At 37.5% G+C, this 25,770-nt stretch overlaps 1 protein-coding gene across 1 annotated transcript in view; it reads right to left on the minus strand.

The window, feature by feature from the left end:
• The window catches only part of PCDH15 (protocadherin related 15), a gene marked incomplete at its 5' end in the record, with an annotated part of 435,974 nt that overhangs the window by 339,695 nt on the left and 70,509 nt on the right, over positions 1-25,770 (minus strand). Inside the window, one exon of the mRNA XM_081330024.1 lies at positions 17,235-17,390. Within this exon, the coding sequence (XP_081186150.1) occupies positions 17,235-17,390 (156 nt within the window). The remainder of the gene's footprint in view (positions 1-17,234; positions 17,391-25,770) is intronic.

A 25,770-nucleotide genomic window follows, 5' to 3' on the forward strand; every position in this document is an offset into this window, starting at 1 on the left:
CAAGCTGTACATTAGGTCACAAAACAAGGGCAAAGAAAAGGGCTTTAGTCAACCCAACTCTCTTCCCACAGTTCCCAGGATGAAGGCCTCTCAATGCTTCCTGCAATGCTGGACCTACAGTTGCAATTCTCATGCAACAGGAGACAAGGAGCACTTTCAGCTCTTCTTCCACCAACAATCAGATGGATACTGAAGAGTCCCAATAAGAATGAAACTAGTCAGTAGCTAATACTACATTTAGAATTATATACCCCCCTTCCTCAAGGGTGGTAGTCAAGAGCCCAGACCAATATAAATCCCCAAAACTGTCCAGTATACGAACATATATGAAAAAGGAAGGCATACCTGCCCAGCTTCTAAAATTTGAAGTTTATATACAGTAAGTTGCAACTGTGCCATAGGACAGAATTAAATCAGGTCAGCACCCGAAGGCTGTGAGATTTTAATGGTTTTCTAATCCCCAATAGGACTGATATGTCCAGTGCATTTACAATTATAAGAGCTGTTTTGAAACCTCTGTGGTGTGGGAAGGAAGGCAGAGGAGAGGAGAAGAGCAATCTAGGTGAGAAAATACAACATGACCCAGATGTGAGAATTGTGGGAAGGAAAACCTCATAGATTCCACCTTAATTAACTTATTGTCAGCCTAGGTGAGGATTTACTCTTACAGTTTTCAATTTTCTGTTCTCACCCCAGAACTAGTAGCATTACAGACACTCTCCTGAAATCTGTGTAGTTGTGGTTCCTTGGTCTTCCCTGTTATGTGGAATTTAACATATTAAAAAATAATAATATTTTTTTCTTTTATTCTGCAAGAACTGCTGGTCGTTGCCCTGTGTGCTGAAAAAGAAATTTGCTGCCTTTCAATAAAATGTCAGGAAAGGCATTTAACTACCTGCATGGTGAGTAAGTGAAGGGCAAATAGCAGTTCAGTCAAACAGCTGTTAGGTCCTTCTGAAGGGAGTGTAAAGGACTCCCTATATTAGAACTATTTTCCTCAACACTCAATATTTCATTTCCACTCTTTGACCCCAGTTCACAGTGTTGCTACTATAAAGACACAACCTGCACCACCTTTGCTGGTTTTTTATTCCTAGCAGAAAACATATGTAACTGCTATTAGAAAGAATGTTTGTTTATAAAGCTTGTGGATGGATGAATATCTGTATTACAGGAGAAATAGTAGCAGTCCTGAATTCTCCTCTCTCACTTGGAAAATTTCCAGTAAAATAAATAGTTGGTATATTTGCATATGGTGATTCAAAACCCTGCTTTCACACTTCCAGAATTACAGCAATTTAAATGCATGGAGAATATTTCTAATAGTTGTTGTGATTTTGTCGATAATATATATATATATATATATTAAATGTTTGTTAAGCATTCAGAATACACTTGCTTAGTCCCAGACACAGGACAAATCTTATTTCCTGTTTCAGCCTAGCCCAAGGCCTGCTATGGGACACGGTGGCTCAGTGTGTTAGGACGCTGAGCTTGTCGATCAGAAGGTCGGCAGTTTGGCAGGTTGAATCCTGAGTGCCGCATAAGAGAGTGAGCGCCTGTTACTCATCCCAGCTTCTGCCAACCTAGCAGTTCGAAAGCACGTAAAAATGCAAGTAGAAAAATAGGGACCACCACGGTGGGAAGGTAGCAGCGTTCCATGTGCCTTTGGCGTCTAGTCATACCGGCCACATGACCATGGAGACGTCCTCCATGAAGCGCTGGCTCTTCAGCTTTGAAACGGAGATAAGCACAGGCCCCTAGAGTTGGAAACGAGTAATATATATATATATATATATATATATATATATATATATATATATATATATATATATATATATGTCATATGTTAACTCTTAGATTACCTTGCTAGGCCCCAAACATGGGGCAAATCTTTATTTCCTGTTTTCAGCCTTATCTCAAAGGCCATCGAACAGGCTGTAGTCACACCGGACAGTTCCTATATTTGTGTAAATTACTAACAAAGAATTTGCAAAAAGCTAACAAAGCGAGAGAGAACCTGTGGCTCAAGAAGTAAAAACACTGCCTAACGTGCAAGCAGCCCAGGTTCGAATCTCAGAAGGGTATGACTGACTGATGAAGACTAATGAGTCCAAAATGCATATCAGCCTCCCTAAATTCTTTGTTAGTAATTTACACACACATATATATAAAAATGAAACTATATTTCCTTCCTTCCTTCCTTCCTTCTTTCCTTCCTTCCTTCCTTCCTTCCTTGAATTTCTATAGCTGCCGATCTAAATCAATGACTCTGGGAGGCCTACAATTCACAAAAATTATTACAATTAAAACACTAAGTAATTTTAAAACAATCAAAACATATAAAATACTGTAAATATAGCTAGCAGCCAACCTACTTGCAATAAAGCGAGGAAACTGAACCTTTGACACATCCTTCCGGCGCGGGTTAAAGACCCATTTATTCGTACAGGCTGGCCTGGCCTGATGGGGGAGGGTTTTTATGGGTTTTTATATTTGACTGTTTTAATTGGGCAATTTATTTAATCTTTTTTTAACTTTTGTATCGCTATTTATATGCCCTGTTCACCGCCCTGAGTCCTTCGGGAGAAGGGCGGTATAAAAATCCAATAAATGACAAATGACATTCAGCCCTTCAGCTCAAGAAGACATTCAGGTTTTAGGGCCTTGCAAAAGGCTAACAAGGTTGGGGCTATTCTAATCTCTAAAGGGAGGATGTTCCATAGAGCAGGGGCCATTGCAGAACAAGCCCATCTTCTAGTCCCTGTCTGACAGGATTTGCAGCATGCCCATTCTGCTAGATCAGTGGTCTTCAAACTTGGCAACTTTAAGACTTGTGGACTTCAACTCCCAGAATTCCTCAGCCAGCCAGATTTGAAGACCACTGTTCTAGATTGACTTCGATGGATAGAGATTCTTGGAAAAAAGTGACCCCTCGGGTAACCCAGTCCCAAGCCATTTAGGGCTTTAAAGGTGACAGCCAGCAACTTGAATTCACCCAGAAGCATATACTGTAACATTTAACCAATGAAGCTAACACAAAAGTGATGTTACCTGTACCATATATTTGGCATCATTTACTATCCACACAGCCACCTTCTGCCTCAGTTGAAGTTTCCAAATGCTATTCAGACCAGGTGTCTGTAACATTAAAGGTAAAAGGTAAAGGTTCCCCCGCACATGCGTGCTAGTCGTTTCCGACTCTAGGGGCCGGTGCTCATCTCCGTTTCAAAGCCGAAGAGCCAGCGCTTGTCCGAGGACGTCTCCATGGTCATGTGGCCGGCATGACTTATAGTAGTCTAAATGAGAGGTTACAAGGTCATGAGTTATGTGACCAGGCCCCAAGAATGGGCACCATTGTTGCACCACTCAAGGATATGACTGCTACCTGCTCTTTGAGCACAGCCACAAGTCTATCTAAGAAGCCACCCAGATCGTGCATGGGTCTGTCTTGGATAGTACAAACCCATCCTGAACTAAAGATGGAAGAATCTCAGCTCCAGCAGGCCCAAATACCCACATCCATTCTGTCTTGCTAGAGTTCTCCCCAACAGCCTCCAGACACTGGGATAGGACATCCACAACATTACTCAAACGGTCTGAGGTAGAGTGGTGGATATAAGGTTGGTGTCATCAGAGTATTGATATCTTATCCCAAACACAATACAGTGCTGCTCAACCTCCAAAGCCAGGCCAAAAGGATACCATGATGGTATGGAATGCCACTGAGAGAGTAAGAAGAACTAGGATGGATTCATTATCTCCATCTTGCTCCCATCAGAGCTCACCCATGAGTGCGGGCAATGCCATCTCAGTCCCAAACTCTAGTCTGAACCCTGACCGAAAGTGGTCTAGATAATCTGCCTCATGCCAGATTCTCTGAAGCTGCCAGGTGACCACTCTCTCCACCACCTTCCCTAGAAAGGGAAGATTTGAGATTGGACAAAATCTCTCTCTCTGTATATGTGTGTATGCATTAGTGCTTTTTGGAACTGATGGTATTGCAAAATGGTTGCCATGTTTCTGGGTGGGAAAATATAAATGTATTGTAGAAAGAAAACTGATGCTGTAGTTGCCCCTAACTTCATCAACTTATTGTCTCAACAGAAACTGCCTAAGTTGAAAGTGTACCTTAGTTATTTGTTTGCTCTATGTATGTCTAGTTTTACTTTCCATTATTCAGAAAACGTCCTGTGTGTGGATTTTCAAAAAATGCCTTATTTAGCAAATACAACTTTTGCCCAGAAGCATATTTCTGCAGATGGAGCTCTTTTACCTGATACACAGGAAAAGTAAAAAAAAAACCTGTGGAAAGGGAACTGATACAGAGCCACAAGGCAAGGCATTAGGAATCCAGAAACATCTTTTCCATCAGCATTGCCTATCTGTGGATATACCTAGCAGAAGGCCTTCTAACGCTTCCAAACTTCATTATCTGAAACAAATAGTTTTAATGTGCAAAAATCACGTATTTATGCTTCGGAAAGTAACTGTCATATCCAGTGCTGCAAATATCTAGAAAAGTTATTGTTAAGAGGCATATGCAAAAGTCACTACTGTACTGAAAGAAGACTTTGCATATATAGAAACCCAGGGCTATTCAGAAACTCAATAGAAGCTATGTTTCTTCCTCCAGTTTTAAAACCTCTTCCAGTTCAGACCCCTTTTACATATATTCAGCACGTAGTCTGAATAAATAAGAGGAGAGTATACAACCTTAATCTACTCCTTTGCCAACCTGCAACCTCTCTCTCTCTCTCTCTCTCTCTCTCTCTCTCTCTCTCTCTCTCTCTCTCTCTCTCTTCTCTTTTCTCTCTTTCCCCCCCTCTCTTCTCAACAGGCTTATGGAGTATATAGGAGGAGGAAGATGTTTGCCTCCTAGAGGCATTTATTAAAATAATAAAAGGTGGATAAAAATACACAAAATAGCACAACTTTTTTTTTACTAAATACCTTCAATAAAATATTGTAAAATAGATTGCAAACTAAGTTTCCCTTTGAATGGAAGAGAATATTGGGCACACGCGCACACACACACACGCCCACAAACTATAAATACCCTAGAGTTTGTCCTTTCTGAATACTTTAAAATAAGTAAATAAATAAGAAAAGGACTGTTATAGATCATTTGAGTGTTTTTTAAAATATATTCCTTAAACTCTCATCCAATTTGAAATCCAACATTAAGCAGTGTATTAACTTTAACAAGTAATTAATGATAAGTGTATGGAGCTATTATTGCATTTCAGCCAACCCACTGACACATCATATTAAGTATACACAATGTATAAATGAATGATAGTTTTATTGAAGTAAGGGTCTCTGTGAGTTCCCAACTATCCATCTGTTAAGTCATCCACTTTAGCAGAAAGCAACTTAGATGAGAAAAGAAAAAATTGAACATATACAGTAGATTAAATGCCTGTTGCAATCCCCTCTCAATATCCCAACTAACCTCAAAATAATTCCTGATATCTCCTGGGCTCCAAAAGACTCTATTCTTTTTCCCTTCCCACCCCTATTTGCATAATTCCATATCAAAGCAAATTAGCCACTAAGAGAAGGATAAGGAAATATAGCCAAGTTCTTATCAACTAATTGAACTGACCGGTCTTTAGGGTAACAAATATAATAATAAAATTTGGAGAGGCATCTTCTAGTTTTTAGTTAATCTGCAGCATCATAGAAAATAATTTGTAGTTACTTTTGAATGAACCAAGAAAATAAATAAAAACTACAGACCACGACTTGTCAGTACTAAAGTGGTTTTCTGTAATGAAGGCCAAGAAAAATGTTAGAAGGTGTTATGTATTAAGCATGAGAAAGAAATTCTTACCCTTTTTCATTTGGGAGACTTCAGTAGAGGTGTAACGCATAATTGTTTTACAGACTGTCATCCTGCTAATGTCAGGAGCCTCAACGATGAAACCTTATTTCCTTTTTTCTTTCTCTCAAACTCTATAAAATTAATTCATCAGCTATTTGCCAAACTCTAAGCATTTCATAGGAATAACAGTATGTTTGTACTAAGTAGAGGACAGAAAGTAAACATAAAGTCAAATCAAGTCAAACACCATGCTCAAAATTCAACTTTTAACAATGCAAGACAATTCCATAACCATAGATTATGATCCAGCTCAAAAACTTGTTGAAGACCATATATTTAGTGATCATCTCCAAGGAACAGGTGAATCCAAAAGTCTGGGCTCCTGTACTCATACACCTGCACCCCAACAACAACTTCCCAGGATGAAGGAATCCATAATATCTGTATCCAGATATACAAAAAAGGGGGTGGGTGGGTGGGGTGGGGCAGAGAAAATACCCATGAATAACCTTGAGGCCAAATTATGTAGGGTTTCATTATAGGTCAGTACAGAGTATCCTTGATTTACAACCACAATAGGGACCAACATTTTGGTTGTAAGTCATTGTAGTAATAGGTTGAGGCAGTCACATGAGTGGATCCAATTTTTAAACTGTTTTTATAGTGATCCTTAAGGGAATCATGTGGTCATAAGTCCAATTCATGTGGTCTGAGTTATTGTCATTAAGACCTGATTATTTTCTGGCTCAATATCTATTTAACAATATTATGTTTGTTAAAGTAAGACTGACATTCTTCTTACCTATCCAAAACAATAGTTCAAATATCGATGGGGAATCAAACTTTTACAACAGCATGAAAAACAGGATATTGATTTATGAATGGATACTATTGTTATTTGTACAATATTAGTAAACTATGACAAGGATGTTTATATATAACTTCGTATAAATCAATAGTAGCAAGAATTGTAACTGTGTAATGAGGGGAAAATGAAAAAAAATGGGGAAGAAAGGAGGATCAGGGAAAAAATACTGGATTGTGCAGTACTGAACAGATTTATATTGAAGAAGTTAATGTTAAATATGTGAACCCAGACAACACGTTGTTTACTAAGCACTAAAGATTGTAATTTTTAAAAACCAATACAACATTTTAAAAAAAGAAACAATGGAGAGTCAATGCAATCATTTTTAAAGGGGAAAAAATAGGCACTTTTTCATGTATCACAAGTCTGTCCAACTTGTGGTTTGTTAAAGCTAATCCTAATCTTTCAGCTAAATTCTAACAATCAGTGGAAATCCATTGTAGGTAGACAACTAGAATGAACGTCTTCAAACTTCTGTTCAACCACTTCTCAGGGTCCTGAATTTATTTTTACTTTGAAGATTACAGGTTGCAAGAAGATATCAAACATTAAACACGCCTACAAAGGATAATTAGCCCTTAAATATAAATCCCTTATAATAGTGTCTAATGTTAGTATTCCCTATCATCTTTATTTGGGTTCTGAAATAGGATTGAGCAATGGTTACTATGTGTATGGTATCAGAGAGTGCAGAACTGATGCAAAAGAATCCTGAAAATAAGTTCTGGAAACCACTGCCAAGACCACTTCAAAAACGGATTCATGTATTTGCCACGTATCGAGCTGTGTATTTTGCAACAACAACAAAAGCAACAGGAACAACAATATTGTATGCTTTTTTGAAAATTAGACAATCTCCCAATATGGAAAACAATTCAGACACCTTCTATCCAATTGTTTATCTTTACAATAATTATACCCTGGCTAAAAACACCCATCAAGTTTGATTTAAGTCACCCACCACTCCTGTGATTGTTAATTTTTTGTAATTAAAGCAATGAATAATAGAAAAGGCCCCACAGCTTGGATCCACACATATATTATACCAATACATTATAACATCCTAGTATCTTGGGAAGAACTCACTGTGAATGCCAATGCCTTCATTCCAGCTAAAAACCCACCAGCAGTGATTCCACATTGTTGTGTATATAATACAAATAGAACCTACTGAACAGAGTGAACAGCTTGCCTACAGAGCAGCAGTAGGGGTTACAGAAGAACTGGGTATTTAAAAAAAAGAAAAGAAAAGTAAAAGCAAAATCATATTCATTTCCAAAGTAGAAGAGCATACTAGAGGCCACGGTAAAGAAATTAATATCAGATGAAAATAATTTAAAAAACACAAAAGAACAAAAATTTAAAAAAAAATGTAAGGATCAGGACAAGCCTAATAAAAATAATATTGGCCTCACACCAGAAAAACTGAAGAAATTTTGGAAATCTAAGAGCAACAAATGACAGCGATATCTGGGAGAATTGAGGCATGAATCATCTAATATAAGCAAAATCAGTTACTTCATTCAAACCAGAGGTGATTCTATCAAACTAAATGGCAATTGAATTTCAGAAAATAGAAAACTAAACAAAAAGGAAACAACCCAGTGTTGGGAAGATTTATGAGAAATGTGTACATATTATAATAAAAGTGCTGGATGGATAAAAGATGAATTCAAGATGAATTTAGTAAAAATCAAATTGAAGACCTAATAACAACAGAAATTGTTAAATATCAAGTAAAAATGATTAAAAACTGGACATTTCCTGAAAATGATTGATTGCATGTTTTTTGGCTCAAATATCTGACTGGCATACTTCCAACTACAGCTAAATAGTTTGATGAAATATTGCACAAATGAGATGTTAAAGGTAAAGGTTCCCCCGCACATGCGTGCTAGTCGTTTCCGACTCTAGGGGCCAGTGCTCATCTCCGTTTCAAAGCCGAAGAGCCAGCGCTTGTCTGAGGACATCTCCGTGGTCATGTGGCTAGCATGACTAGACTCCAAAGGCGCACAGAACGCTGTTACCTTCCCACCATAGTGGTCCTTGTTTTTCTACTTGCATTTTTATGTGCTTTCGAACTGCTAGGTTGGCAGAAGCTGGGACGAGTAACAGGTGCTCACTCTGTTACGCGGCACTCGGGATTCGACCTGCCAAACTGCCGACCTTCTGATCGACAAGCTCAGCGTCCTAACCCACTGAGCCGCCGCGTCCCTATAAATGAGACATTAGTGAGTAGCTAATAACTAGAAAATGTATCAGATTCAAAAAGACCCAGAGAAAGGAACAACACCAGGAAACTATAGGCCAATAATATGCTTGCCTATCATGTTTAAGTAATTCACAGGCATAGTAGCAGACAACATACAAGATTATTTCAAAGAAAATAGCATCATCCCAGTAGGATGGAAAAGAAATAAAAGGGAAATCAGAGGTATGAAAGATCAACTTCTGAATGATACAATGATTCTAGGATTTGGAAAAGCTGCTAAACCAATTTACATATCATCTGGATTGATTCATTACTACAGAGCTGTATCATCAAATGTTTGGAAACAAACGTCAGTAAAAACACTAGTGTCTTTATAGAGAAAAATGAAGCAGTGGAAGACAGAATTGGTGGTTGGGAATGAAAAAAATATGGGTTTGTCAACATTAGGATAGACATCTTCCAGGGTGACTCATTATCACCCTTATTATTTGTCATTGCCATGATCCCACTTTCAATAATATTAGCGAAAATAGATCTTGGCTAGCAAACTGCCAAAAATACTAAAATCTCACATTTGCTTTATATAGATGATCTTGCAGAAAATCAGAAATTGAAATCCAGTCACTGACGAAATCTATAAGAATTTTTAGCACTGATAAAGCAGTGGAATTTGGCCTATAGAAATCTGCTACAGTAGCAGCAAATTGGATAAAATCGCAAACAATAAGGGAACAAAAATGCTGAAAGGTGAAATTATCAGGAACCATTAGGATAAAGCCTACAAAAGTGTGGGCATTTTACATTTAGATAATATCAAGCATGGACAAGTTAAAAATGTGATTAGTAAAGAATATATCCAAAGAGTGAAAAAAATGCTAAAGATGAAATTGAACACCATCAAAACCATCAATTCCTGGGCCATACCTGTGATATTTATTTATTTATTTATTTATTTATTTATTTATTTATTTATTTATTTATTTATTTATTTATTTATTTATTTTAATTCCATTTATATCCCGCCCTTCTCCGAAGACTCAGGGCGGCTTACAAGCTTAGCAGTAGCCTTCATTCTATGTATATGCCTGCTTATTAGGGCTTTCACACACACCCCAAGCGGCATTATTACAAAGTCAGCTTAATTGCCCCCAACAATCTGGGTCCTCATTTTACCTACCTCGGAAGGATGGAAGGCTGAGTCAACCTTGAGCCTGGTGGGATGCGAACCTGCACTAATTGCAGGCAGCTGGTGTTACTTAAGGAGGCATTAGCCCACTGCGCCACCAAGGCTCTTCTAAGTGATATACACCACTGTGATATACACCAGTGATATACACCACTGGAATTATTAACTGGAGACAAGCTGAACTGGATAGCTTGGCTCAAAAACTGATGACAATTCACTATGTATTACGTTCCCATAGCGATATTGATATTGATTATACCTGCCCAGCAGAAATGGAGGCAAAGGTTTATTTCAGGTCAAACAAAATACTGAAGAAGGAAAGCTTGCATTGGCTGATTATGTAAAAGACAGCCAAGAACAAACACTGATGCAAGTTAAAAATTGGAACACACTAAATATACAGGAAACAGAAAGTGAATATTAAAATAATGTAATAAAAACACGAATAGAGTGCTGGCAAGGAAAAGAATTATATGGTCAATTTCTGGAACAGATTGAGGGGAAAGTGGATAAAAATAAAGCCTGGCAGTGGTCTACAACTGGAATATTAAAAAAAGAAGAAATTTAAGCTCTGATTTTGGCTGTGCAAGAACAAGCCATTCACACAAATGCATTTCAATGGTCAGTAATGAAAAATTATCAAATGATTCAAAGTGCAGATTATGCAAAGAAGTAGAAGAAACAGTAGATCATATATTCAGCTAATGCAAGAAGATTAAACAACCCGATTATAAACAACAACATAGCACAGTGACCTGTGTTATGGATTCACTGAAACATCTGTAAAAATTATCATGTTCTAGTAATGAAAAATTGGTAGGAACACAGAGTTGAAAAAGTAGTTGAAAATGAGCAATTTACAAATAAAACAAAACAGAAAAAAAAACCTCGAATGGCACTTAGAAAACCTCTAAATTGACAAAATTTCCATCTGTCAATTGTAAAAGGCCAGGCTACTTGCATTTGCACATATATTACACTAGGCACTAGGGAAGAAATTGATGTGTATGAAAGAACTGTGACTTCACATTGTTGTGAACACATTAGGATTAAAAGAATAAGAGCGGCCAGTGAGATACTATCTTGATGTGGTTGTGGGGCTTGTGTGCTCTGCGGAAGAGAACTATGACAGAAATTCAACCATGTTGGACAGTTATAATCAAAGGAGCCAGACAAAATATATCTCTCCTATCAACAATATAGGGAGACACAATTTACAGAAACCATACCGGATTAGTCATCACCCAGGTCAATAAGGACCATGCTGGGTGTCGAAGTTCCTGAATTTCTGGTGACAAATGTAATATCAAATATAAGTAGGAGGTCAGTATAAGAAACTTACCAACTAATGTTCAGCATAACTGAATACCTTGGATGTTATATCAACAAGCAAGTGAAAAAGACAAACATCTCCAAAATAGAAGATCAGGCTGGAAAATAAGATCAGCACACTAAGAATAGATGCAACCAAGCTAGAACAGTTGAAAGAAAAAAAACCTGAAGAACAAGAAGACCAAAGAATACCTGATCAAGAAACAAGGAAGATTAAGGAAGCAAATAAGAGCTGTAAACCAAGATCTGAAGCTTGAACTGTACACTATAGGCAGAATCTCCGATTTCAAATGAATCAGAAACATTTCTACAAATCCATTAATGGAGAGAATGCAGTAAACCAGTCAGCACCTGACAAAGAAAAAAACAGTGCAACTCTGGGACCGGCTATGGGGCAATCCAACAAATACAAGAGTGCAGCTTGCGTAAAAGAATAAAAAATGCTGAAATGAAATAACTTGTACTAACATCAGAAACAGTGAAGGAACGAGCAAGGAAGCTCAAGAATTGATCAGCACCAGATGAAGAGAAACTGCAAGGTTTTTAGTTTAAATATCTGAGTGGTCTGCAAACACTCCTTGGCAAGCAACTTGACAACATACTGCAAAGAGGTGAAGTTGAAGACTGGTTAACATCTGGCAAAACCTACCTACCTGATAATGCAAGATTCCAAAAAAAAAAGGTGTAGCACCAAGCAACTACAGGACAAGTACCTGCTTAACAACAACTTTCAAATTGCTAACTGGTGTGGTAGCTAATGTAGACTGACAGCATCTAATTGGAAACAAGATCTTTCTACCTGAGCGGAAAGGAAACTGCCCAAACAAGAGAGGAACAAAATATCAGCTCCTAATTGACATGATGATTTTGGAAAACTGAAAGAGAAGAAACATCAATTTGAATGTAGCTTGGATTGATTACAGGAAGGCATTCATCTCCCTGCCATGTAGTTAGATAGTAAGTGCCTGGAAACACCAGAAACTTAGTGCAAAGATCAATGGCACAAGGGAAGACATGGTTGCTAGTCAATGGTGGCAGAGTGGGAGTGATTAATACCAAGAAAGGAACCTTTTAAAGTGACTCATTCTCACCACTTTTGTAATTGCACTGATTCTTCTGTGAACCATATTGAACAAGTCATCTGCCAGAGCATCCCACCTCTTTGACAAGGAGAATCTGAAGCTCTATCGAAAAAGACCATATGAAGCCAAGATATTGCAATGGAGTTTGGACTAGACAAATGTGTTACCCTCACCATCAGCCAGGGAAAAATAATGAAAGCTGAAGGAATCAAGATGCCCTATGGAAATAATTTAGTTCATGATTTTATTTATTTATTTATTTGGATTTATATACCGCCCCTCTCCGAAGGGACTCGGGGCGGTGTACAGGGCAATTAAAACTCTATAAACAACACATAATGTATAAAAATTAAAAAGAAATTAAATCAAATAGCCCTAAACAATAAACACATGCTAAAATTTAAAATTTTTTAAAATTTAAGTTCTAAAATCCCAGTCCTTCAGTCCAGACCGGCAAGTTCAAATAGCCAAGTCTTCAGGTCGCAGCGAAACGAGCGAAGGTCGGGAGCCATCCGGAGCTCAACTGGAAGCTGATTCCAGAGGGCAGGCACGCCCACAGAGAATGCTCTCCCCTGGTAAATTTTTATTTTCACTTCTGCTTCTACTTCTACATCACAGTTGCTGTAATTCCTCTGAGATAAGGATCCCAATGTAAACGAACAGGCAGAACACCAGTTCTCCCATGGATGGTGCAGGAACCACACATCAGAAAAGTTCTGTGCTAAACTACATAGATTGATCAATTTGGCACAAATAGTCAGTCAGGCTAAGCTAGATTGAAATTCACACTACCTCGATATCAGAATTAGTCCTGGTTTTGAATTATGAAGGAACACACTTTTGAAAAATACTCTGGATCTTGAACAACATTCGGGGGGGGGGGAAGGAAAGGTGGGGGGAGAAATCAGACAATAAGCCCCTATGATGGGATTTACGATCAACACAAGCTTTATACAGATGATCTACACATGATGTTGTGCTTTGTATAATTTTATATATGCATTCACACATACGGACATGAATTGATCCAACTGAGCATTTCAACAAGCATTGACAGTGTGTCCCATAGGTTCTGCTCCTTTGGGACATGTGTATAACCTGACAAACCACTTATAAACCAGATGGTGCTCTTGTTTGACTAACCCCCCTTCTTGCAAATATTGCATATACATTTATGCATGTCCATATATAGTATGTATGTGTATATACATACATGCATGGATGTATGTGTGTGTGTCTTCATTTATTTATGCCACCTAAGGGAAAAAGTACACAGCAGACACAGTTTCATCTGCTCTTCTTTCTTGAAGGTGATGAGAGACTGCCAAAAGGAAATTGGGACTTTCTCGTCATCATAAACAATGAAGAGGTTTGGCTATTGCAAGATTAAGGTAAAGGTAAAGGTTCCCCTGCACATGCGTGCTAGTCGTTTCCAACTCTAGGGGCCGGTGCTCATCTCCATTTCAAAGCCGAAGAGCCAGTGTTTGTCCGAGGATGTCTCCGTGGTCATGTGGCTGGCATGACTAGATGCCAAAGGCGCACGGAACGCTGTTACCTTCCCACTGTAGTGGTCCCTATTTTTCTACTTGCATTTTTACGTGCTTTCGAACTGCTAGGTTGGCAGAAGCTGGGACGAGTAACAGGCGCTCACTCTCTTACGCAGCACTCGGGATTCAACCCGCCAAACTGCCAACCATCTGATCGACAAGCTCAGCGTCCTAACCCACTGAGCCATCACGTCCGTATTGCAAGATTAGAAGAGTTGTATTTCCTAACACCTGAGACTTCCTGGTTCTTATGAGATTTGGCAATAAAAGCTAGGAAGAAAAATCAGCTTACTATCAACTGGCAGGCAGAGCTATCATAACACACATCTAGTTGTCTCAAGCTTTGGCTCTTTGCTCTTTTAAAGGTTGTGTGCAACTTTTTGCCACGAGGCTTTTTATCTTCCTGGATGTAAGTGTTCTTCAGCTTAAAGATAGATCTTTTAAATACAGTTCTTTAATGTCTATGTAAAGCTTCTGGGTGAAATCCCTGGGAATTGGGATTCAGTGCCACCAGTATGCTGATGACATTCAGCTCTTTTTCTGCCTTTTACCAGTTAGGTATGATGGTGGAATTGAATCAATATTCTCTCTGTGTGGAGAGAGTGTCCTCCTTTAAATTTCTGGGAGTCTACCTCTGTGAAGATCTGACCTGGAAAGTTAACACAACCCAGGTGGCTAGAAAGGCCCAACAGAGGCTTCACTTTCTTAGGGTCTTGCAGAAGAACAGGGTAGAACAACAGCTAATGACCCTCTTTTACCGGTCTATTATAGAGAGCGTCCTCTTGTATGGTATTGTAGTTTGGTATGCTGGTCTGACAGCCGCTGATAGGAAAGTATTACAGAGGGTGGTGAGCACAGCACAAGACATTGTGGGCTGTCCCCTGACACCACTGGATGATCTCACCAGGGCTTGCTGCCTTGGAAGAGTGAGGAAAATTCTCAGGGATGACTCACACCCTGGATGGTATCTCTTTACTCTCCTACCTTCGGGTAGGAGATATAGGAGTATAGCCAGCCACACCAACAGGCTGAAAAACAGCTTTTATCCGTGGGCTGTTAAGCTTTTGAACGGGATATAATCTCTGTGAACTTATGCAGAATTGACTTGGGAGGCCGGTGTGTGGTGTAGTTGGTTCACATGGTGTGGTAGGATGGAGGGTTTGTTGTCACTGTGTGTTGGGGGGAGGGAGCACGGGGGGAGGCTCAGCTAATCTCAATGTACACATGTTGTACTTTGACAATAAAGGTTTATTATTATTATTTATTTGAATGCTGTAATGGGAGCAAGGGAATCCAATAAAGTTTAGCCTCACCTGAGAAGTGAAAGTCCTGTGAATTGGTAACCCCTGGGTCCAGAAATGGGTATCTCTCTAATTCTAATGGGACTGCCTTTCTTTAAAGGGGCAGGCACAATGCCTGATACAGACAAATGCACCTGGCTTTGCAGCTGCAGCTTTTCCTGGCAACAGCTGGCTCCACCACACCAATCCTTGCTGTGATAAATTTCCAGTACAGTGTTGCCTGATCCTGCACAGCTAATGGTGATTGTGGTACTAAACTGGTATAAGAAATACTTATTCAGAAACTGTAATAAGAGTCCTAGAAAGAACAACAATCACTGTAAGTTTTTTTAATAACATCTCCCATATGATCTTCTTGGCCAATTCAATTTGATATTCATGCTTTCACCTTGTACCATACTATCTGAAGAAGCATTCCAGCTGAACTCACAGACCGGTCCTTTTGTAAAATGGAACAGAAAAGACGATAATATAGTTACACCTCAGTGTATGGGTCTCCATTTGGCCAATCTTGATGCAAGAGATAAAATATGAGTGTGGAGTTCACCCCACAGTCCACGGTTATGGATGCAGTCTGGAGAATTGACATACTTGGTGGCACTTATCTCTGAATCTGAATCTTAATTGCTCTCAATGACCAGTCCTTAAAACACTTGGATACATAAAATTGATATTGATTAGCTAATTAAGTAAGAATCTATTGCACATCTTAATATATTACATGACAAAATTTGGCCACATTATTTGAATTTACAGTAAAAGATTTAACTAGAATTTATCAGAGGGACCAGAATAAAATATTTAAATAGGTTTGGAATTAGCAGCTTTTATGTATGAATATGTTTGTATGTGTATATATGTGTATTTGTGTTTATGTGTGAATATTATACATATTTCCTAATGTTTACTGTATAATTTGCATTTTACAAAATCTAATGGCCACCAATCACTCATTTATGTTCTACGTTTCCATATATATATATATATATATATATATATAGATAGATAGATAGATAGATAGATAGATAGATAGATAGTATGTTAAATGCTTGTTAACTATTTAGATTACCTTGCTAGGCCCCAAACATGGGACAAATCTTTATTTCCTGTTTCGGCCTAACCACAGGCAGTAGTCACAACAGTGACACCTCATATTTGTGTAAATTTTAGATTGCTAACAAAGTCTCCCTTTAATTCTTTGTTAGCAATCTAAAATTTTTATATATATATATATATATATATATATATATATAATTTTATAGAGATCAATAATTTCTTGCTTTGGAAAATATATTAATTTTGCCTGTTCTAAAGATGTATCAGATAAAAGTAGTTCCAACAATAACGTTTGCAGTCAGAAGGTGTTTTTCTTCGTAGATTAATCCATGCCATCTTGGGCTGCTTATAAATCTAAATTTATATCTATTTACATCATTTGCTTAATTACATCATTTGTTAAGCAATGGCATAAATTGCCATGTAAATCAAATAATGATGCAAATGGTATGTTATGCCATTATGTAAATTCAGACTTAACCAATATTCGTGTCTGATACCTCTTTCTTCCCAAATGGTCTGTTAAATCAAGATTTCATCACATTTCTTTGTGATGAAATCTTTTTTTGTGGTACTATTTTATATAATTATGGCAACATGCTCTGGATGGGTAGGTTTGGATTTACTTATTTAATTTGGGGATTCTGCTTGCAGCAAGTTTTTCAAAATCGAATGGAAATGAATAAATAACCTTAAGTGCTGCTTGTTACTTAAGCAAATAAAGCTGCTGTGTGCAAACACATTATGTTGTAAGCTATAATCTATTAGAAAAAATGAAAACAAATAGTAATAATAACATGAATTTTTAAAAAAACAACCTCACCTCATTCACTGTGACATAGTACTGTTCTTGCTGGAATTTAGGAGAATTATCGTTTCTATCCCTCACCACGATCCGAACTTCATGGTTGATAATAGTTCCTACTTTTCGATTAATACACTGGACTTGGACTACAATAGATTGAATGGACACTGGTGGCTGTGAAGGAGAAAAAAAATAAAATTATAAGTACGTTAAAGTATTTTCCAAGTATGGATACCTATGGTGGGATGAAATCCTCTTAATTCCATCATGAGGAATAAAGCTAATTTAGTTCATTGGGCTTGTTCTCAAATCAGTATAAGTACAGGTAGTCCTCAACTTATGTCCACAATTAAGCCCAAAAATTCTGTTGCTAAGTGAGATATTTATTGAGTTTTGCCCCACTTATGACCTTTATTGTCAGTTGTTAAGTGTATCAATGCAGGTGTTAGTAACAAAGTTGTTAAGTGAATCTTGTTTCCCCATTGACTTTGACTGTCAGAAAGTTGCAAAAGGGGATCACATGACCCTGCAATTGTCATAAATATGAGTCAGTTGCCAAGTGTCTGATTTTTTATCACAAGACCATGGGGATGCTGCAATGCTCATAAGTGTGGGAAATGGTCATAAGTCGCTTTTTTCAATACCGTAATAACTTCAAACGGTCACTAGAAGAACAGTTGTAAGTTGAGAACTACCTGTAATTAGTCCATAAAGGTTACACTTGATATCATGATTGTCAGTATATTTCAGATGTAAGTATTGTAGTGCAACTGATATTATATACCTATACAATATATTTTAATGTAAGGCAATCACTACAATAGTTCAGAAGCTTTAGGCTAAATCCTGACAAATGTCATGACCACATTTTGCCTTTAACTAATTGTCAAATAGTAAATTCAGATACAACAGATCTGCTTTTAAAGAATATAAGTGAGATCAATCTATCTTCTGTTTCATCAAACATTAATTGTATTAGAAGGCAAACTTGTCTTACATCCACTGATGCTTAATATTATAGGAATTAAAGGGGGGGGACTAAGCAGAGTAAGACCTGATTATTATTTGAATAGGACATTTTGGGAAAGCCCAAGATTGTAGGCTAGGCTGAAAAATTGGGAGAAGGAAAACATACCAGAAGGTTGCTGAACTCCAAACAATATTTATCTTTCATTAGATCATATGAAGTAATGAATGCTGGTTATCGTAACCATGGCAATACTAGTGTGGTCATTAAGTGTGAAAAATGGTAATAGGTCATTGTTTTCAGTGCTCTTGTAACTTCCAATGCTTGCTAAACAAATGGTTGTAAGTCAAGGATTACCTCTAGCATTGTTTATATCATTTTGTGTGGATATATTACAGTACTTAACAAACCATGGCTTCAAGAGATTGGGTGTGTGTGTTAAAAAGAAAGTAAATTTTAGTGTAAAGCAACAAATAGAGTACATTAGATCAGGACTTCCTATTACATATGAATAAAGAGAGTATGGTGCTAAGGAACAAACCATGTCAGTTTTTCTTAACAAAACTTAAGTTTCTCTATGATAGAAATGCTATCACATAAAAAGCTGAAATTGTGGCAAGGAAAAAAAAATGGGGCCAGGTGAATCATTTGGTGAAAGTGCTGAAATGTTAAGCCTTAGGGTGTTAAAGTACACAAAATGGATTGACCATGTGAAAATAAGTTTTAAAACCAATGATGGATGGCTTTGGTAATTTTATAAATGGAGTGCAATCACTAACGAACACTTTTGTCAACAAACCTTTGAATATGGAGGAGCAATGGAAAAGATACTCCCTTACAGGAAAAGCTTAAACAAACTCATCAATGATGAAGGCATCAAACTGTCAAAATTTACAATGCAAAAGAGACTGGTTTGTTCGAACATTGGATTCTCAAGAACATTCAGGCATTTAGATGTAAAAAAAACCCAACAGGATGTAGATAGGCATGAAATGGATCCCATTGTTACTTTGTGCAAATGCCACTGCCTTGAATAGATTAACGTCAGTCATTGTTGGCAAGTCACATTATTCAGAAGTGTTAAAATACATTACGCATCAACTGCCCCGCATAGATTCACAAACAATATGGTCTGTGTCAACACTTTTTTCAGGAATAGCTCTTCAATCACTTTGTTCCAGAAGTCAGAAGACTTCTAAATGAGATACTAAAAATATCAAGTGAGACACCATGGCTTTTCTTAGTCTGAACTATATTATTATGAGAAAAAATAATGTGTGTTTTCCCCCAAAAGACAGTATAGCCCAGGGGTAGGCAATCTTGGCTCTTTTATGACTCGTGGACTTCAACTCCCAGAAGGAATTCTGGGAGTTGAAATCCATGAGTCATAAAAGAGACAAGGTTGCATACCCTTGGTATAGCCATTTGGTAAAGCCATTTTACCAAATTAAAGAGTTTTTTTCCTTGAGGAAATGAATCTTGGTTGTGTCTAAGGTCAAATCTGATAAGGAAAGTGATATATATATATATATATATATATATATATATATATATATATATATATATATATATATATATATATATATATATATATATATATATATATATATATATATATATATATATATATAGTATGTTAAATGCTTGTTAACTATTTAGATTACCTTGCTAGGCCCCAAACATGGGACAAATCTTTATTTCCTGTTTCGGCCTAACCGAAGGCCATCCACAGGCAGTAGTCACAACAGTGACTGCTAACAAAGTCTCCCTTTAATTCTTTGTTAGCAATCTAAAATTTATATATATATATATATATATATATTTGTTTTCTATATAATTTTATAGAGATCAATAATTTCTTGCTTTGGAAAATATATTAATTTTGCCTGTTCTACAGATGTATCAGATAAAAGTAGTTCCAACAATAACGTTTGCAGTCAGAAGGTGTTTTTCTTTGTAGATTAATCCATGCCATCTTGGGCTGCTTATAAATCTAAATTTATATCTATTTACATCATTTGCTTAATTACATCATTTGTTAAGCAATGGCATAAATTGCCATGTAAATCAAATAATGATGCAAATGGTATGTTATGCCATTATGTAAATTCAGACTTAACCAATATTCGTGTCTGATACCTCTTTCTTCCCAAATGGTCTGTTAAATCAAGATTTCATCACATTTCTTGGTTGTGTCTAAGGTCAAATCTGATAAGGAAAGTGACATAAGATGGCCTTAAAAACTTTAGAACCTATAAGTTAAAGTCATCAATCTTCATTTTGCTACAACTTGGAAACCAGTCAAAAGTCCAGTACTACAGCTGGTTAGCAAAATTTCTTTACAACATTGGCATGGACTTTTAATTTATTTATTGATATTAGGCCACACAACTCAAACTGTTACTTGGGGAAGTATACAACATTAAAATAAACAAACAATAAACACCCCCCCCAAGAAAAATCCATCCCCAGAGCATATACTGCAAAATTCAGCATATACAATATATGTATACAATATATGCAACATAGACAACGCAAGAATGTAAAGTGTAAAATATAAGAGAGATTTGAAGTCAGTTATTACTATAGCATCATAGAGAAAACTGGCAAAGAGATAGCAAATGAAGATAACATCTTGGAGTTGCCAAAGGAAGATGGTTCCATGTTTTGACAGATAGTGAGATGGCCATAGAAGCTTTTGTTGGAAGTTGAAGACAAAGAAGGTAGGTAGGTAGGTAGACAGATAGTTCCATGTTTTGACAGAAAGTGAGATGGCCATAGAAGCTTTTGTTGGAAGTTGGAAACAAGGTAGGTAGTTAGGTAGTTAGGTAGTTAGGTAGTTAGGTAGATAGATAGATAGATAGATAGATAGATAGATAGATAGATAGATAGATAGATAGATAGATAGATAGATAGATAGATAGATAGATAGACAGACAGACAGTTCCATGTTTTGACAGAAAGTGAGATAGCCATAGAAGCTTCTGTTGGAAGTTGAAGACAAAGGTAGGTGGATAGGTAGATAGGTAGATAGATAGATAGATAGATAGATAGATAGATAGATAGATAGATAGATAGATTACCTTTATTGCCATTTTTTACTGTGGGCACAATGACATACATTAAAAATGAAATTTAGTTGCTTGCTCTCAAAGTGTACACATACATAACACACAGTTAAACATAGTATATACAACATATGTATCAGTGATGGGATTCAAATATGTGAACAACCGGTTCTCTGTGTGGATGCCGCTTCCGGAAGTCCATTCTGGGCCTGGGCAACAAAAATTAGCTACCAGGTTTACCAAAGTAGTACGAACTGGCTGAATCCCACTACATATTCTGTAAGTAACACATAAATATTAATCACTGTCTACCTTGAATACATAATGGAAGGAGGAAGCTTTAGAGTTCACAAGGTTAATACTGTATGGAACAAGACTGTGACTGATTCTGGATGTTCTGCTTCAGATACCATGAAGCCTCCTCCCAGAAGGTAACAAGGGAAACAGGTTGTGAAGAGGGTGAGTAGTGTCCCAGACAAGCTTGCGGACCCTGTTCAAGCAACGGTTATATGCTCTGTCCTGGATGGAAGGGAGTGAACTCCAAATAATCTTTTCTGCCATCCTCACCAATCTCTGCACTGCCTTTCTGTCTGAAGGTGAAGAAGGAAAACTGACAAGTCCCCCAAACAAAATGCCTATATTGAAATCACACCTGAAGGTCATAAAGTTCAGCCTTGCTATTTATCCTTCCAAATATTTACAGAGATAAACATATCTCTATATCTACATGGGGCTGCCTTGAGGACCACTCAGAGGCTTCAACTGGTGCAGAATGCAGCCACACGAGTTGTGATGGGAGTTCCCCGATACTCTCCCGTGTAACACCTCTTCTCCGCGAGCTGCATTGGCTTCCGGTTGCCTTCCGAGTGAGATTCATGGTTCTGGTGATGATCTATAAAGCCCTAAATGGCTTGGGTCCAGATTATCTGAGGGAACACCTGCTGCCAGCATCAACTTCCCATCATCCTGTGCGCTCCCACAGGGAGGGCCTTCTTAGGGTACCGCCGGTAAAGGATTGCCGGCGGGTGACTCCCAGAGAGAGGGCCTTCTCTGTGGGTGCGCCTGCCCTCTGGAACCAACTTCCGATGGAACTTAGGACTGCCTCCGACCTCCGCTCATTCCGCCGGGACCTGAAAACTTGGCTCTTTGAGCTGTCAGGCCTAGACTGAGGGGTTTTAATTGGGTTTTAATGTTTTAACTTTTAAATTTTGGGCTCTAAATTTAATTAACTGTTTTAATTAACTGTTTTAAAATTTTTAACTTTTGTATGGTATGATTTTAATTGTCCTGTAAACCGCCCTGAGTCCTACGGGAATAGGGCGGTATATAAGTTAAATAAAATAAATAAATAAATAAATAAATAAATAAATAAATAAATATAGAACTAGCACACTTCTGAGATTTAAATCCAAGTAGTCATGATGCCAAAATCCAGCATCTCAACAGAAGATGATTCCTATTCATTCCAATAGAACATAATATATGTAGCTCAGGGTTGAAGTATGGAGCCCTCGTTGTAATTTGAGCTTGGTTGTTGTCTTGCAGATGTTTCATTACCCATCTAGGTGAGATCATTGATGCCCTTTCTGTATTCTTCTAGGTCTGTGGTATGATTGTTTTCTTGGGTCTCTGTTACAAGTCTCGTAGTTTTAAATGCTGCAAAAATTCTGATTAGCACTGTCTATGTTATACTTTAGACTTGCCATTTCCTACAAGACCTTTCTGAAGGATGTTTGGGGTTTAACCTGAGCAATTTGATTAACAATATAGTTTTCCTTTCCAGCTTCTCTTGCAAATGTACTCTTGATGGTGGTTCTCAGCATTTTGTGTGTGTGTATGTTTTGGGGTCATGGTTTGCTCTTAAGATTATCTACGGAGTGCTGGTATTCATTTAGTCTGAGATGAGCACCCATGCTCATTTTACTATTTTGTTGAGCTATTTTCTAGGCAGCTGTGCAATTTATTGGAGATTTGTATCTGATTCTGGTGGACAAAACATACTATCATAGGCGTTTGTGCAGAAAGAATAGTTAGTGCTTGGTGGAAGTTTGCTTATATGCAGTTTCTTCATGCTTTAACAGATGTCCTTATTCTCCATTGTAGGGACGTGGTGGCTCAGTGGGTTAGGACGCTGAGCTTGTTGATCAGAAGGTCGGCAGTTTGGCGGGTCGAATCCCGAGTGCCGCGTAAAAGAGTGAGCGCCTGTTACTTGTCCCAGCTTCTGCCAACCTAGCAGTTCGAAAGCACGTAAAAATGCAAGTAGAAAAATAGGGACCACTACGGCGGGAAGGTAACAGCGTTCTGTGCGCCTTTGGCGTCTAGTCATGCCGGCCACATGACCACGGAGACGTCCTTGGACAAGCGCTGGCTCTTTGGCTTTGAAACGGAGATGAGCACCGGCCCCTAGAGTTGGAAACGACTAGCACGTATGTGCGGGGGAACCTTTACCTTTACCTTTATTCTCCATTAGGCCATCTGGAATCCTGTGATTGTTACCTTTCCTTGTTTCCCTATATTTCTGAACAAACTATTTTTAATAGCCAAAGATTTGGTGGCATTCCTCATTAAAAATGTTCCTGCATGAAAGACTGCCTAGTTGCACAGCTGCCTCTTCTATTTCAGGAGTGGGAACCAATTTATTAAAGTCTATGTTTAGGCAGAAAATTCTACCCATTTTCCTTTGTGTTTTTTCTTTGGCTGACAGAAGAGTAACAAATTTCCCAATTAAATAGACTAAGAGTTATTAGAAGGCTCAGTTTCAATGACAGCAGTTTAAGTTCTGTTTTTTTTTTAAAAAAGGAGGTGTTTTGAATTTTGTAATCTTCCAGCAAAGTTTAAAATTATCACCTATCCTAGTTCATAGCAAAGAAGTGCAAAATGTGTGAATTAGGCCATTGCCTCTTCTCTGTCTGTGTAGCTAAAATAATGTGTACGATTTTTGCTTTGGGACCAGATTCATTGCCTAGATAATGTTAACTCATTCAACAGTCAATCAGAATTGTAAATCTGTGCAGTCACTTCATAATGTAAAGGAAGTTTTTAATTTTAAGATTTGATCAAATAGAAACAAAAATAGCAATTACAGTTATAGCTTAATGAAGAATTAATAAAAATTAAGATTTTATCAACTTGTTGACAACTATAGCATCACAAATTCAAACCAAAAATATCAAAAACACTTAGACTGATTCTATCCTTATAGATTTAAATATAAACATTTTTCTTCTATGATTTAACTTTTATGAGTTATGTGTAATTCCCAGTGCTTTGTTTGTAAAAGAAAAAGGTGCCGGAACTCACACATGTCATACAACCTGCCTTGCCTACCCTACAAGGTTCCATCCAAAAAAGGTGCCGGAACTCCGTTCTGAGCGTTCTATGACAAAAAAAGCCCTGGTAATTCCAATGTTATTCCTAGAGAACTTTGTAATTACTCTGACTATATTTGTACTGACAGAAGCAGCATAAGAAAAGCACAAAGGACCCAATAGATAAAACTGAAGATCAATCAAATTCAGATCTTTTTTAATCAGCAGTGATCTGCTGTGATACATCTGAGAATACTACCAGCAAAGTAGAAAAACAAGCATGCTAATTGCTCAGCAACAACTGATACTAATTTTTAATGTGCATTTTCTTAATATATCCTTTCTTTATAGATTCATCAAGTTTTTTTATTTATATCACTTTCCTTCACAATATTATGAATGTATTATAGAATGTATTGTTTGGCATCAAAAGAAGCATTGTTTAAACTGCTCTGGATTTCTTTGGTGAGTCTTACATTTTCTCTCTATTCCTTATATAATGCCCATTATTTTACAAAGCTCTATCTGACAGGGGTCTTCAAACTCGGCCCTTTTATGACTCATGGACTTCAATTCCCAGAATTCCTCAGCCAGGCATGCTGGCTGAGAAATTCTAGGAGTTGAAGTCCATGAGTCATAAAAAGGCCGAGTCTGAAGACCCCCTGGCTCTATCGTATCCCACTTCAACTTAATTTAATTTTTAAAAGTTAAAATCCCTAAATCTTGAACATAGATCTTTCTGTCCCTAAACTTTTGGTTTGTTCTTTTCCAGACCAATGATATTTTTTTCTGGGACACAGCATCAGAAATTGTTTTCCAACTATGGCACTTAACTCAGTTTTTCATAAAGCACTATGATAGGTCAGTAGAAGAGCACCTGCTTAATGTGAAAATCTTTCCAGTTTCTGAAGACAGTATTTCTAAGGTCACAAAAATCGTCATTTAAAATTTTAGAAGGTTGTCTAAAATATGCAAAAAATAGCTAGTTAAATGGCCCCAGATTCAGTCATAAAAGCTACACTTTTTTTGTAGTTCCCAGTAGACTTCCAGATGCAGTTGAAAGCACTGATTCCCCATTTTGAAGCCCTTACATAGGATGGGGTCACATTAGATGTGGGAATACCAATCGCTGATGGTTTCTGCCCATCTCACTAGATCCAGCAGAGACAGCATACTCAGGTCTCCTTGGTGAAGCGTGTCACCTAGTGGGA

This window comes from Vipera berus (genome assembly GCF_964194415.1).
Source record: "Vipera berus genome assembly, chromosome: 5".
Lineage (NCBI taxonomy): Eukaryota > Metazoa > Chordata > Lepidosauria > Squamata > Viperidae > Vipera > Vipera berus.